The 15,405-nt window shown below is 38.9% G+C and overlaps 1 protein-coding gene across 1 annotated transcript in view; it reads left to right on the forward strand.

The window, feature by feature from the left end:
- LOC115218130 overlaps positions 1-15,405 on the forward strand; it is a 413,677-nt gene that overhangs the window by 147,173 nt on the left and 251,099 nt on the right. The window contains exon 7 of the mRNA XM_036507768.1: positions 13,143-13,399. Within this exon, the coding sequence (XP_036363661.1) occupies positions 13,143-13,399 (257 nt within the window). The remainder of the gene's footprint in view (positions 1-13,142; positions 13,400-15,405) is intronic.

A 15,405-nucleotide genomic window follows, 5' to 3' on the forward strand; every position in this document is an offset into this window, starting at 1 on the left:
AAGGAAATGGAAAGGACCTGCATACAGTGCTGTTAACGGAGGTTTTATAAAATTGTTGGGCACAAAAATGCGAGCTAAAGGAGTAAAGCTTCCGTCAAGGGAGAGCTAGAAATGAAGTTGCGAAATGGTTAAGAGGTTTTAAGCAGGAGTGATGTATTCAAAATTGGTAAAACTAAAAATTTTCAAGGATAGATTAAATCTATTATTGCTACTGAATATGTTAATGCTATTTAATTTCTGAACGTTTTTTGCTGCTGTTTGTTTATGTAGTTTGATTTCTTTATTCATCAGTCTCTACAAAGATAGGGACGTAAATAATAATAATAATGACAGAGAAACAGAAATAAAACTTTGGAAACAGCAATGCCACCATAACCTATGTGGAAACCATGAGTGTGCTTTTTATGGGAGATAATCAGAGAAAGACTTGAAAGCCAACATAAGATCGTAATACTTCATGTAAAGTAAAATAAATATAACGAATAATCCAGAACCTTGTCTGGTACTGGACCAATCCGCAAATCTAATCAGTTTGTGCCAGTCATGAGGCCAAACATCCCTGAAAGTTTCATCTAAAACCATCCGGCAGTTCTTGAGATATTTTGTTCACAGACAAACAAACAAACAAACACAACTGAAAGCAATACCTCTGCCTTCGCTAAGGTGGAGGTAATAAATGCCCTGATACAGTACTAGCTCTCATAGCTTTTGATCTTAAATGATTGGAAGTGTTATCATGTACATGTTTTGTCGTGGTATAAAAGATGGGCAACAGCAAACATTCTGCTCAATACCACAGATTCGCTTGTCAGTTGCTTGACCATAACCAGTTGAGCATGTTCTTTAATGGCTGACAGTATGTACATCTTTGATCACAAGCAGAAGCAGTTGGTGAGCATCATAGCTATGTGTTGAGAGGAATTCTTTGGGGTTTGAATAATTCATCCCTGGAAACATGGGTGTCTTGTTCATCATCCTTAAACAAACCCTATTCAAGGACTTTTGAGCAGGATGGGGCTGCTCAACCTGAAGAAAATTCTAACTGGACACCACCTGGTCATGCACTGTTTATCTTGATATGAAATCACATGTCATGCATATAATGTTGTGATGCATGTGTCTGATGCACCCTTATCAGACAGGTAGTCATGATATGTGTATTGAGCTTCGTATATTTGTACCCCAGTGTCATTTTGATGGCATGCACTACTCTCTCACTCAATAATAATAATAATAATAATGATAATAATAATAATAGCAACAAGAAGCAAGTTTGATTAATTTATATTTTATTGGCTAAAGACAAAGATAGCACCCACGACTAAACAGATCCTCCAAGACTGAAGAGCATCTTGTTGCTAATGTTCCTTTGAAACAGTTGCACCACAAGGAAAATATAAGCCGAAGAAGATTCCTGAAAGGCCAATGGTCAAGAGAAAGAAGGACTGAGCATAGTTCTTAAGGCAGGGTCAGGTGAGTGTGGGGCGATAAGATATAACAAAGGTGATAAGAGCTGAAGAAACATGTGAGTAGGACGACAGGAGTGCCATAGGGATGAATGTATGTGTGCGTACACAAGCATGTGTGTGTGTGTGTGTGTGGATGTGGGTGTGTGTGCTTGTTTGTGTGTGTGTGTGTCTACTGTTGATACACATGTCGTTGCTATTTACTTCAGTTAGGTAATGACTGTGCAAACCCGTCATCAAAGGTATCCCATTAATGACTACAGGCACGGGCATGGTTGCATGGTAAGAAACCTGCTTCCTAACCACATGGTTCCAGGTTCAGTCCCACTGTATTCCACCTTGGACAAGTGTCTTCTACTATAACCTCAGGCTAATAAAGCCTTTGGTAGATGGAAACTGAAAGAAGCTTGTTGTATATGTGTGTGTGTGTCTGTGTTTGTCCCCCCCCCCCGCATTTCTTTGCTTGACAAATGGTGTTGGTGTGTTTAGATCCTCATAACTTAGTAGTTCAGCAAAAGGACCCAATAGAATAAATAAATACTAGGCTTAAAAAAATAAGGCCATGGGTTGATTTGTTCGACTAAAACCCTTCAAGGCAGTGGTCTGGTATGCCTGGAGTCAAATAACTGAAACAAGTAAAAGAATAAAATTTTAAAATTCCATAGTGTACCTAAAACAACATTATTCAATGTGCTCTTCCTGTTTTAAGATGGTATAGTTAGAGTTAAGAGAGACTTGACTGCTATTTCTACCAGGTCAAACAATCACTTTCATTAGCACACAGGTACACATATTTGTAAGACGGTGAACTGGCAGAAGCGTTATCATGCTGGGCAAAATGCTTGAGTTCAAATTCTGCTGAGTTCGACTTTGCCTTACACCCTTTCGGGGTAGATGAATTAAGTACCAGTTGTGTACTGGGGTCGATCTATTCGACTTGCCCCCTCCCTAAAAATTTTGGGCCTTGTGTCTAGAGTAGCAAAGAAAAGGTACACATATTTGTAATGGGAAATTTTGAGTACTGAGTGTAACTGTTCTGACTTTCAATAAAGTGTGATATATTTTCTCTATTTCCAAAAAGTCATTCAAATATTTTGTTTACTTTCAGATTATGAATCGCATTTTCATTTTACTTTCTCTCCTGCAAATAGTTTATAGTAAGTATTCTAACTTATAACTTCTTTCATGAATTCTTGAAATATTAATTTTCATCTCATCAAAAACATAGACATCGATTCATTTCTGTTTTACATAATGTTACATTCTTATATTTCAGTTGCATTATCATAATTGTGTGTGTATGTGTGTTTGTGTGCATGTGTGTGTGTGTGTATGCATACACACATGCATATATGCATGTGTATGCTTGAAAAATGAAACAAAATATAAACGAGTGTTTTTACCTTTTACTCTTTTAAGTCATTGGACTGTGGCCATGCTGGGGCACTGTCAAACAAATCAACCAGAGCACATACTTTTTTTTTAACCTGGTATTCATTCTATCAGCCTCTTTTGCTGAATCGCTAAGTCATGGTTATGTAAACAAACCAACACTAGTTGTAAGGGACAAATACAAACAGAAAAACAGATTCACAAATCAATATACCATATTTTATAAGGAACCCTCGTGTATAAGGAACTCCCTAATTTTTGGGGCTTAAAATTTGGAAAAATGGTTTTGTAAGAGATTGTAATACTATCCATATATAAGAAACTCCCATATTTTTTAACCTAATTTTTGAAAACAAAAGGGTTCCTTATACATGTTAAAATAGGGTATATATGAGGTGGAGTGCTGAAAAGTCCTGGCTTTAAGGCTATCCTGAAACGCCTGGCTGGAGGCCCAAACTTAAAGGTCTTTTGCAGGGTTTAGAAAAACTGAAGGACCATTCTATGAAAGGGGAATATTTTGAATAAAATTTTGGTTAACTAATCCTCCTGTATTTTCTCTTACCCAAAGCCAGGAACTTTTCAGCACTCCCTCATGTGTGTGTATGTGTGTATCATCACATCATCATCATCATTTAGAGTCTGCTTTCCATGCTAGCATGGGTTAGACAGTTTGACTGAAACTGGTAAGCTGGAGAGCTGCACTAATTTAGTCATGGCATGGTTTCTAAGGCTGGATGCCCTTCATAACACCAACCACTCCATAAAGTATACTGGGTACCTTTTGCATGTCACTGGTATGGGTCCCAGTTACGTGATACTTGCATCAGTCAAAACTCTGATTTCATTTGGTTTGATGAGTTTTCTCATGCACAGCAAATTGCCAAAGGTCTCAGTCACCTGTCATTGCTGCCATGAGGCCCAACATTCAGATATGCATTCCACGTGCATTTTATGTGCCAGTTATGTGACACTGGCATTGGCCACAACTACTATTTCACTTGGCTTGATGAATCTTCTCAAGCACAGCATATCACTTTGATTCTAGATTTGCTTCCACACCTGAAATTTCTTCTCTAGTTCTGGTAGTGATTTGGCAATAAGAATAAGGTCATCAGTACAGAGGAGCTCCCAGGGACAGCCCGACTTAAATTTCTCTGTTATTGCCTGGAGGACTATGAAGAACAAGAGGGAGCTGTGGATTGATCATTGGTGAACCCTTACTCATACCCTGAATTCATCGTAGTAATTGTTGCCAACTCTCACCTTACTGAGAGCCTCTCTGTACATGGCTTGTACAGCTCTAATTACTCCACATTGACCACCAGATAAGAGAGTGGGAGACCCTGTCAAAGGCTTTCTCCATATCAACAAAAACCAAATACAGAGGTTTATTTTTGGCTCAGTATTCCTCCTTCAGCTTCTTTACCAGAAATATAGCACAGGTGGTGCTTCTCCCTGGCACAAAACCAAACTGTGTCTCATTTAGACTAACTCTCTTCCTAATTAGTTGGGCTACAACCCTCTCTATAACTTTCATTACCTGATGTAACAATTTGATACCTCTGTAATTATTTCTGTCTAAGCTGTTGCATTTACCTTTGAGCAGCTGACAATAGTGTTGCTATACCAGTCATTTGGTATAGCACCCTCAGGTATAACCTTAGTAACTAGACCATAGCCAACACTGTCAGCTATTTCAAACATCTCAGCAGTGATTCCTGATAGGTTGGGGGCTTTCCTAGTCTTCATATTCTTCATAGCTTTATCTACCATGCTACTGTCTGTTCTGATTGGTAGGCAGACTTTCCTTCTCCCATGAGTTCATTACATTTAGTAGCCTTTCATAATGGCACTTCCAAGCCTCTTGTTTTGCAGTGTCACTAATTACCATTGAATCATCATCCATGTGAACACACTTTTTCCCAACAACATCACAATTTTCCCTATGTATACCTGCTTCTTAATTCCCCTTTTAGCTGCCTCAGAGCTGGCTTTGCCATTTCCACTTTCAGTTCGGAGAATTTGGCAATTTTTCAACCTCTTTACTCACAACATTCATGTCAATGGGCCTGGATAAATCAATGATCTGACAGTATTTGTCTCTCTTATTCAATATGACAACATCCAGCCGACGGTGTTCAATTACATGATCCATCTGAAAATCATAGTCCCAGAGTATCGTTACTTTTCCATCCTCCTGCATAACTTTACTTGGTACACGCTGAGACCAGTTCTCCATTATTTCATATTGATATTTATGGCATGAGAGCCAATAAAGATACACACACATTTTATCATGGTGACGCTTGTATTCTTTTTGTGTAAGGCTCTCACATCCACTTACCAAGTGGGTCCCATTTCCCACACTCTTTCCACAGAATCTGCATTTCTGTGTGTCAGAAGTTTTATAGATGTTGTACTTCACTGAATTGGTAGCGAGAGCCTGGTCTTGTGCAGCAATGATCAGGTTTTCAGTGAAATGCTTCAAATCACCTCACTCAAGCCATGCCCATGATGCTCTATTATCCTTAACATCCTGTGTATTCCATTCAAACTGTCTATGCATTCTCATTACAAGAATGTCATCCAGTTCCAAAATCCCTAAATATCTATCCCCGCTACCGTTGGGTTCAAGGAGTACTTTACTTGAGTACAATTTGGTTTTCCAGTCTTTCATGCTATGCATCAGAAAATTTGTGATGTTGCTGACAACATCAAACACCAGCAGACATTCAACGATCCCAGAATGAGGAGGCATCATATCATATGCCTTCTTAAAGTCAAATCCAAGCCATAGACATCTTTGTATGATGTTTTTTACAATGCGTCAAAACTGTTTTATTGATGACCAGGTGATCCTTGGTACCCTGAGAACTCTTCCTACATCCTTTTTGTTTCCTTGGTAGTATTTCTTCCTATGCCAGGAAAGCATATGTCTCTGCTGCACATATTCCAGTGAGTATCTTGCAGATGATGTTTAGGAATGCTATGGGATGGTAGAGGCCCACAATATTCCCCTTTCTTCTATCTTTCATTATAAGTCTTGTCCTCCCATTCACCGTCCATGTAGGGCCTGCACCTTTCTGGACACACTCATTCAATTGGGCTGCTAGTCTTTCATGCACATTAGTAGTTAATAACAGCCATTGATATGAAAGGTAAGATTAATATTCAGAAAATATTTGGACTAATATTAATTTTTCATCGAATGAATTGAAGTTTTTTCTCCAATTTCTGACACTTATTTTCTTTTAGGTTCTGTGGGTCAGAGTAAGACCATCATATTGAATTCACAATTACAGCCTGAACCAATATCAAAAAGTACGTATCAGAATAATATATGCTTTAAGAATATTTGTAGTGTGCTACTGAATCAAATGTTATTCATTTCTTTAATCTTGTATCACCATCTACTTCAGTCTTAGCAAAATATTAATAAACATATGGTAACAACAAATTCAGGAAATTGCATTTCCGTTGTTTTTCCCAAAATTGCAGTTACTATCTATTGGTCACAGATCCTGACCAAAGTATCACCATTTTTCTGTGATGAGGTACAAATTGAGTGTAGAATGCACAGTACTGCAACAGATACATCAAGGCAGAACATCCAATTCTGAAAAAATTATGCCATCTCCTAAACTAGACTAGTAATTTTCTCTTATCAGCCCCAAACAAATAACTTTACTTGGTACACGCTGATACCAGTTCTCCATTAGTTCATATTGATATTTATGGCATAAGAGCCAATGAAGATACACACATACTTTATCATGGTGACGCTTGTATTCTTTTTGTGTAAGGCTCTCACATCCACTTACCAAGTGGGTCCCATTTCCCACACTCTTTCCACAGAATCTGCATTTCTGTGTGTCAGAAGTTTTATAGATGTTATACTTCACTGAATTGGTAGCGAGAGCCTGGTCTTGTGCAGCAATGATCAGGTTTTCAGTGATATGTTTCAAATCACCTCACTCAAGCCATGTCCATGATGCTCTATTATCCTTAACGTCTTGTGTATTCAATGAATAGAACATCAAAAAAAGCAAATGTTATGTAGCAGTATCACATGTATTCTAGAAACGTTTCTGCTATCTAATTCAGTCTTAGAAAAGAATTAAAGGCATCCCAACTCTCTCTGTCTGTTTCTCCCCCTACCTCCCTCTCACAGTTGCTATCTACCCACTCTTCTTGATCTTCTCACTTCAGAGCCCAACCTGACACCTTGTTACCGCTGTTTTATCTCCTTTTCTAGATCCACCTTAATTACTTTCACCCACTCTTCTATGGTCCTTTCAAACAAAAGGCACAAAGCCTGAAATTTTAGGGGTTGGAACAAATCTATTACATCAGCCCTCAATGCTTAACTAGTACTTATTTCATTGACCCTTGAAAAATAAAGTCTGCTTCTGCTAAATTGAACTCAGATCATAAAAACAACCAAAATACCACTAAGCATTTTGTCCTGCATGCAAACAATTCTGTTTTGCTTACCACCTTCTAACTCTTGTATAATGTGAACAGATTTGTATCTCCTTAACAGCAAGAAACCTGTTCCAATTCCCTCTGTTGTACTCAAATGTTTCCTTACTTAGTATAGAACTGCCTCATTTTCTACTGTAGTTCCATTCAGCCTATGAAGATCATAGTCTTGTAGTCCACATGGCAAATGCAAGGGTTCTGGTGCAATGAAAAAGCATCCAGTGCACTTTGGAAAGTGGTTGAGAGAAGTAAGGGCCTTCAGACATGCCAAAGCAGACCTTGAAGCAGAAACCGGTCCTCTGACACATCAGATTCTCTCAAACCATCCAACCCTTGCCAGCATGGAAGATGGATGTTAAAAGATGATGATGATGACAATGATGAAATCTGTGTGTGTGTGTGTGTGTGCGTGCACGTGTGTGTGCGTGCATGTGTGTGTGAGTGTGTGTGTTCATGCATGTATGTGCATGTATGCATGTGTTTATGTGTTCACGTGCATGTGTGCATATTTTCTGCTCGCATATTAAATCCTTTTAATATCAATTAGATAATATTGTACAACTAGGGTACTACAGATGGTTCACCTCACTTAGCAACCAGGAGGAATTATATGTAAATAAACTAACATCATGGCTGTGAATCAAATTGTGCCTATGACAACTTTGAAGAAAAATACTTGATTTGTCAAGATTTTACGAGAGTAGAACTCCAAAGAATATTAATTAGTCAATATTTAATACCTTATTTATCTTAGATTCTTTTCTCGTGAAGGCACATGACCTGAAGTTTTGGGGAGGGAGCCAGTTAATTAAATCGACCCCAGTACATAATTGGTACTTAATTTATTGACCCCGAAAGGATAAAAGCAATGTCGACCTTGGTGGAATTTGAACTCTAAATGTAAAGAAAGACGAAATACTGCTAGGCATTTTGCCCGGCGTGCTAACGTTTCTGCCAGCTCGCCACCTTCTTATTTATCTTAGATTGAAGTATGAATTTTATTTCCAGTCATAACTCTATTTGAATATCTAATCCAGCAGAATAATACTATCATTTGCTTGAGGCTTAGAAAACAATAAATAAGCATATGTATGTATGTATGTATGTATGTATGTATGTATGTATGTATGTATGTATGTATGTATGTATGTATGTATGTGTGTGTGTGTGTGTGTGTGTATGTATGTGTGTGTATATGTGTGTGTGTGTGTGTGTGTATGTATGTATGTATGTATGTGTGTGTGTGTGTATGTATGTATGTATGTATGTATGTATGTATGTGTGTGTGTGTATGTGTGTGTGTGTGTATGTATGTATGTATGAGAATGATGCTGAAATTCAACGACTATTAGTGGTGAAGGGCCATGCCCACAGTGTGTTGCTGCACAGTGAACTGTCTACTGTGCAGCGAACTCTAGCACTTGCCCACTATAACAGTGTAAAATCACTACTGCAGCGATCTCTCAGGAAGATGCAGAACACTTAGTGGGAGGATCTTGCTCGTGATGTTCAGGCTGCTGCTGATGCAAATGACAGCAAGAAGCTTTACCATCTTATGAAGCGAGCTTATGGACCTAAGAGCTCCACATCAGCTCCTTTGCTTTCCAAAGAGTCTTCCACTATGTTTACTAAATCAACAGAAATCACAGGTCGCTGGATCGAACACTTCTCTGAACTCCTAAACCATGAGTCAGTTGTGGATGAAACAGTGATTGATACTATGAAACAAAGACCTATCATTGACTCCTTAGACTCCTTGCCATCAATACATAAAGTAATGACATCAATAAGTAACTTGAATCTTGGTAGGGCACCTGGAAAGGATGGAATTTGTGCTGAGGTTTTGCGATTTGGTGGTAATTGCATCACACAGTCCCTTCATGAACTTATTAGTGCAGTCTGGAGGGATGGTGCAATCCCTAAGGACTGGAAGGATGCAATTATTCTTCCTCTTTATAAAGGAAAAGGAGCCAGAACAATGTGTGGTAACTACAGAGGTATTGCTCTACTATCAGCTGCTGGCAAGGTTCTGGCAAATATTCTTCTTACCCGACTGAATGGGTGTCTCATAAATGATGTCCTATCTGAATCTCAATGTGGCTTCCGATCTGGTAGAGGGACAATGGATATGATTTTCACAGCAAGACAGATGCAGGAGAAGTGCTATGAGCAGAATATGGATCTTGTCCAGGTATTCATTGATTTAACTAAGGCCTTTGATACTGTAAATAGGGCCTTTCTATGGAAAATACTTGGCAAACTTGGATGTCCGGATCACTTTGTATCAATAATTAAATCATTTCATGATGGGATGGAGGCTTGGGTCAATGTTGGTGGTGCCATGGCAGGACCCATTCCTGTAGAGAATGGTGTTAAGCAGGGTTACATCCTTGCCCCAACTCTCTTTTCTTTGTACTTTGCTGCTACTTTTACTCATGCTTTTGCTAAGGTTAGCTCTCTGGGAATATATGTCAGATATCGATCTTCTGGCTGCCTCTTTAATCTTCGCCGATTTGCTGCCAATTCAAAGGTTTCCCAGTCTATTATTCGTCACCTCCTTTATGCAGATGACTGTGACTTAGTCACTCATACAGTGGATGACATGCAAATACTCATGAATTGCATTTCTGCTTCTTGCAGGGCATTTGGACTCAGCATTAGCCTGGAACAAGACTGTTGTAATGTTCCAGCCTGCACCAGGAAATCCATATATAGAACCAGCTATACTTGTGAATGGAAGGAGACTCCGGCAGAAACCAGGGCTGCGATTTAAGGACTGTGTCAAGTCCTCGTTAAAGGCCTTTGATATGCAGGACATTGACTGGGAGAACAATGCCTGTCATCGCCACAGATGGAGGAAGCAGGTTAAGGAGGGGACCGACACCTTTGAGAGAGCACGTATCCAGCATGAAGAACTTAAGCGAGCTGCGCAAAAGCGCACGGCTCGTATAGTGAATGGGGAAAGCTTGGTCTGCAATGTTTGCAGTCGTGTATGCTTGTCAAGAGCAGGGCTCATTAGCCACCAACGGAGCCGCAAATGCAAAATATAAGTTAGTCCTAGAGCGCACAATGTTCCTGAAGGTCGGCAATGGTCTTCCTCGGTCACGAGTGGACGGCCATCATGTATGTATGTATGCATATATGTGTGTGTGTGTATGTATGTATGTATGTATGTATGAGTGTGTGTGTATGTATGTATGTGTGTGTGTTTGTGTATGTATGTATGTATATATATATGTATGTATGTATGTATGTGTGTGTGTGTGTATGTATGTATGTATGTATGTGTGTGTGTGTGTGTGTGTATGTATATATGTATGTATGCTTGTAAGGATGGATGGATGCATGCATGTATGTATATACAAAGTGCTGGAAAGTCTTCAATGTTGCATTGGAGGCTATTACATCAAAGGCTTTACCAGTGATTCTGAAGTGAATGTAGTCAGCTGTTCCCACTGCTCCATCTCCTCAGTTATTCTTGGCAGGGTCATGAATTGTAACCTGCCCAGTTCTTGAAGCTGTCAGGTCAGAATTTTCTATCTTTACTTCTTTTTCATCCTTCCTCAATTGTGCTCTGAAAATTGGTTTTGGACAGGGAGTTGTGGCAGGATGCATGGCTGAACCAGACAAGCTTTCACTTTTTTACCTGCACAAAGAGAGGATCCTATCTGCCAGCATATCCATTGACTTGCTGCCTGACAAAGTTGTTTGTCTTGTGTTCTCTGTACAGGATGCACAGCAGCCACCTGAAGCACTCAAGTAGGAAGAATACCTTGGTTTTTGGTAGCAGCATCATTAGGTATGAACAGGTACATTGGTTCTCATCTGACTCTCACTATTGTTGCTGAGACCATAGTTGGCCACAACTTGAAAAGTGTGTCTGCTAGTAGGCTAAACTTAGTGTGGGACTCAATGCATGGAGAGGTGATGGGTGCTGACAAACATTTCTAGACCCACCAAAATATTATCATAATACAAAACAATCAAGACCCAACATGCATGTGAACATATATATACATGCATATATAAATATATATATATATATATTCATCCATCCATCCATCCACCCCCCACATATATATACGAATATATATATGGCTCTCAAGGACTCTGGGCTAATGAGCCTTCTTCACACTATTCAATGGCACTGCAAGCAAAACATGGACATGATGACCTATGACTTTAAGAGACGGTATACACAGTATATGCATTCCGTCAGATGCAGAGATAGAAAAAAGAACCCTCCTTACCTGGCTTCAACTGGAGACTTTCCACCTACCTGAATGCACTATCATGAAAGAGCCCCAGCTCTGTCTCTATGAAATCTACGTATTCTCCATGAACCTTCAGTATCCACAACAGGAAAAACAAATTATCTCATTGCAGCCATTACAGGTGTGCCCTCATAGGGAACATTAAGCTGACGACCTGAGTATACCAACTTAGTACTGGCTGCCCCATAATTTAGCACTGGGTACTTAAACTCTGCTACCTGCTCAGACTATAGACTAACTTTCCAACCCTATGTATTTTCTGTAATCTCCCACGATTGTTTTTGCATGTGTGTGCAAGTACATGCCTACACACACACACACGCTTTCCTTTCTTTCCTTACCATTTTCCTTTCCCCAACTATCATCGAATCTTTATCCCAGGTCAGATCTAGTCACGTATAGCTGCTGTTACCATTACATGTCACCTAACAAAATGCGCCTTTACATCCGTACACACACATGCTCACACGCTGATCTCATGTATGCTCGTACTAGAACATACACAAAAAATGCTCAAACGCACACATGCATGCACTCACACACACATACGCATGAAATGTGTACACTCACACTAATGCAGCAGACATACTCGCCACACACACATTTATATATGCACCAAATGCATAAACTCACGCACTCATAAAGCAGGCATACTCCAACACACATGCACAAGTGCAAGTGTACCACCACTTCGTTTCACTTAAGATTCTTCCATCTCTCCATTCGGTCGTCTAAACCTGAAGAGCTATGTTCGCGTGAAGCGCCTTCGAAACTTTAAGTTGTGTTGAGCTGAATCAGAGTGTTATTAAATAGCAATATATGTACTCCTAGGAAATGTGTTGAATAACTCTTTCCTACTTTTGTCCATTCAGTCGTATAAATATAGCTCCAGAGAACTGGAGCTATTCATTTGTAAGCTAAAGGTATTTAACACTTTATTTGACACCAATAGACTGTCAATGGAGATTCATACAAATATACAATGAGCTATTTTCAGGTTCTATCTACCAAATCCACTCACAATGCTTTCGTCAATTTGGGGTTATAACAGAAGACACTTGTCCAATGTGATCCTCGTTCAATCCTACAGTTTGACACTTAGGGCAAATACCTTTTGCCATAGCCCCAGAGCAACCAAAGCTTTGTGAGTAGATTTAACAGACAAAATCTCAAAGAAGCTTATCCTATATGTGTGTGTGCGTGCATGCGTGTATGTGTGTGTGTGTGTGCATGTGTGTGTGTGTCTTTGTGTTTGTGTTTGCCCTACCACCACTACTCGTCCACCAGTATTGGTTTGTTCACGTTCCTGTCATGTAGCAGTTTGGCAAAAGAGATTGATTTAATAAGTACCAGGTTTTAAGCAATAAGTACTGGAGTTGATTCGTTCGACTAAAATCCTTCGAGGTGGTGCCCCAGCATGGCCGTAGTTCAATGACTGAAAGAAGTGAAATATAAAATGTATACAAACAGTATTATTACAAACAGTCAATCTATGTAATAAACATTATCTCATGGTGTTTCGTTTCAGATTACTGCTGGAGAATCAAATTTTATATTTCAAGCAAATTTTTCTCTGGAACCTCAAATTATTTCACTGTTCAATTAATCAATGATGAAACACGTGTTTTCTCAAATAAAATGTCTTGTGCAAATAAATGTGAAAGGGGATCTCAACCAAGCTTTGATTTTTGCACTCCTCAAATTGATCCAGTAAAAGAATTAAAATTAAATGAAAGGGTGAAAAATTTCTTTAAAGCATTTACAGCTGGTTGGAGATTGGAAACTGTAAGTATTTGGATAGAATTCTGATTTTTAATCTATGTGTTTGTGTGTATGTGGCTGTGTGTACATATAAGTGTGGCTGTGTGTGTGCATGTGTGTGCGTAATGCGCGCGTGTGTGAATGTGCGTGATTTTGCTGCATTATCATGTTACTTAAAAGTTCCTGTTTTCAATTCAGGTAATAACATATTAGTATCGAGCTCTTTGACTACTTTCTTACATTACTTTCAATCGAGGTAATGAAACAGGTACATTAATATAAGGATACAAAGATATCTCCTTTTACACAGTCATCTCTCTCTCCCTCCCATTCCCTCTTTCTTCCTCTCTTACTCTCTCTCACACACAAACACACACTAATACACATACATATACATACAAACACATGCATACACACACACACACAAACACACACTCATACATAGATAGACAGATATACATACATACACACATGCATAGATACATACATACATACATTAAGCAGGTGTTATTCAAATCTTTATACTTCCAACATATGTTTCGAAGAAAACATTGGTATTATTCCAGAAGGATTAAAATGATGGAAAACAATGCAATCTTCTCATCAGGGAAAGAAAGAGAAGCAAAACACATCAATAAGACATTTTAACCGAATGTGATTACTGCATATATGATGAAGGGAATGCTAGTACGCTACTTTAAAAAAACAAACATTAGTATATATTATGTCAAAGGCAATTTATAGAAAGAGAAGGCGGAGAAGAAAGAAATTAGCAGAAAATTGAAAGTGGAGAAATATAGTGTGATAGGTGAATAGGAATAAAGGTTAAAGGCATGGAAATAGATATATTTAGTGGGAGTGAAATGTAAGAAGACAGTTAAAGGTCGAATTTCACAGATTGATAGAAATCACTTATATGAACTATAGGTATATTTTGCTTATGTTTGCAATTATAAATGCATTCTTTAAACATGTTAACAAGTGGATTTTCTGAGAACAGGATGAAATAAAGTTCATCGTTACAGAGCGTGCAAAAAGATTTAGTTTTATCATATGGAAATGATTTAGATAGAATATTCCAATCTAAATCAAATTGTTTATTATGTTCTTTTAGAGACCAAATTAATTTACTAAGCACAGTATTGTTACATTTGTTGATATGTCTAAATGTAGAGTAATGATTAGATATTCTTTTGGACAACTGAGAGGAAGAACTACCTATTAAAAAAAAGACGTCTGAACTGGAAGTAATTTTACATTGATAAATAGAGTCTGCCATGGCATTGTGGATCAGTGACTGCAGGGGAAAAATAACATCCCTTGAGTGGTAACATCATCCGTGAGAAAGTATGGAATTTACACAAGTGGTTTGACAGAGGAAACGAAGCAGAAGGCACCAAAGAACCAGAACCAAGATCATTGACAGCACCGGAGCCTAAGAAGTACCTCGAGACCTTCAGGCATATCATCGAAGACAAGGGATACAAGCTGGAACAGGTTTTCATTATGGACGAAACTAGCTTGTTCTGGAAGATGATACCTTCCAGAAAGTACATCATGAGGGACGAAGCCAGAGTCCGAGTATTTAAGGCACAGAAGGACAGAGTGAGGCTAGTTAAGTGTGGCAATGCTGCTGGATTCATGATGAAACTAGGACTTACCTACAAGTTTGGGAACCCGAGGGCTTTCAAAAATTAGAATAAAAATCTGCTGCCTGTTCACTGGATGCACAACCCAAGGCCTAGATTACCAAAAGTCTAACTTTGAATTGGTTCCACCAATGCTTCATCACTCAAGCCAAGTGATGCATGGAATTCAAGGTGTTGCTTGTTATAGATAATGCTGGTGGTCACTCATCGCATGCTGGGAGGTGTGACCAGAGTGGTCCAAGACTATGAGGGCTTCTCACCTGAAGATATTCAGCATGGGGCTGTCAACAATGCGATTAATCTTGCGAAGGTTTTGATATCACGCAAGATGAGGTCAACAACCTCATCGATGCCCACTCTGAAGCCCTGACAGACGAAGAT

Source organism: Octopus sinensis, linkage group LG12 (genome assembly GCF_006345805.1).
Source record: "Octopus sinensis linkage group LG12, ASM634580v1, whole genome shotgun sequence".
NCBI classification, from domain to species: domain Eukaryota; kingdom Metazoa; phylum Mollusca; class Cephalopoda; order Octopoda; family Octopodidae; genus Octopus; species Octopus sinensis.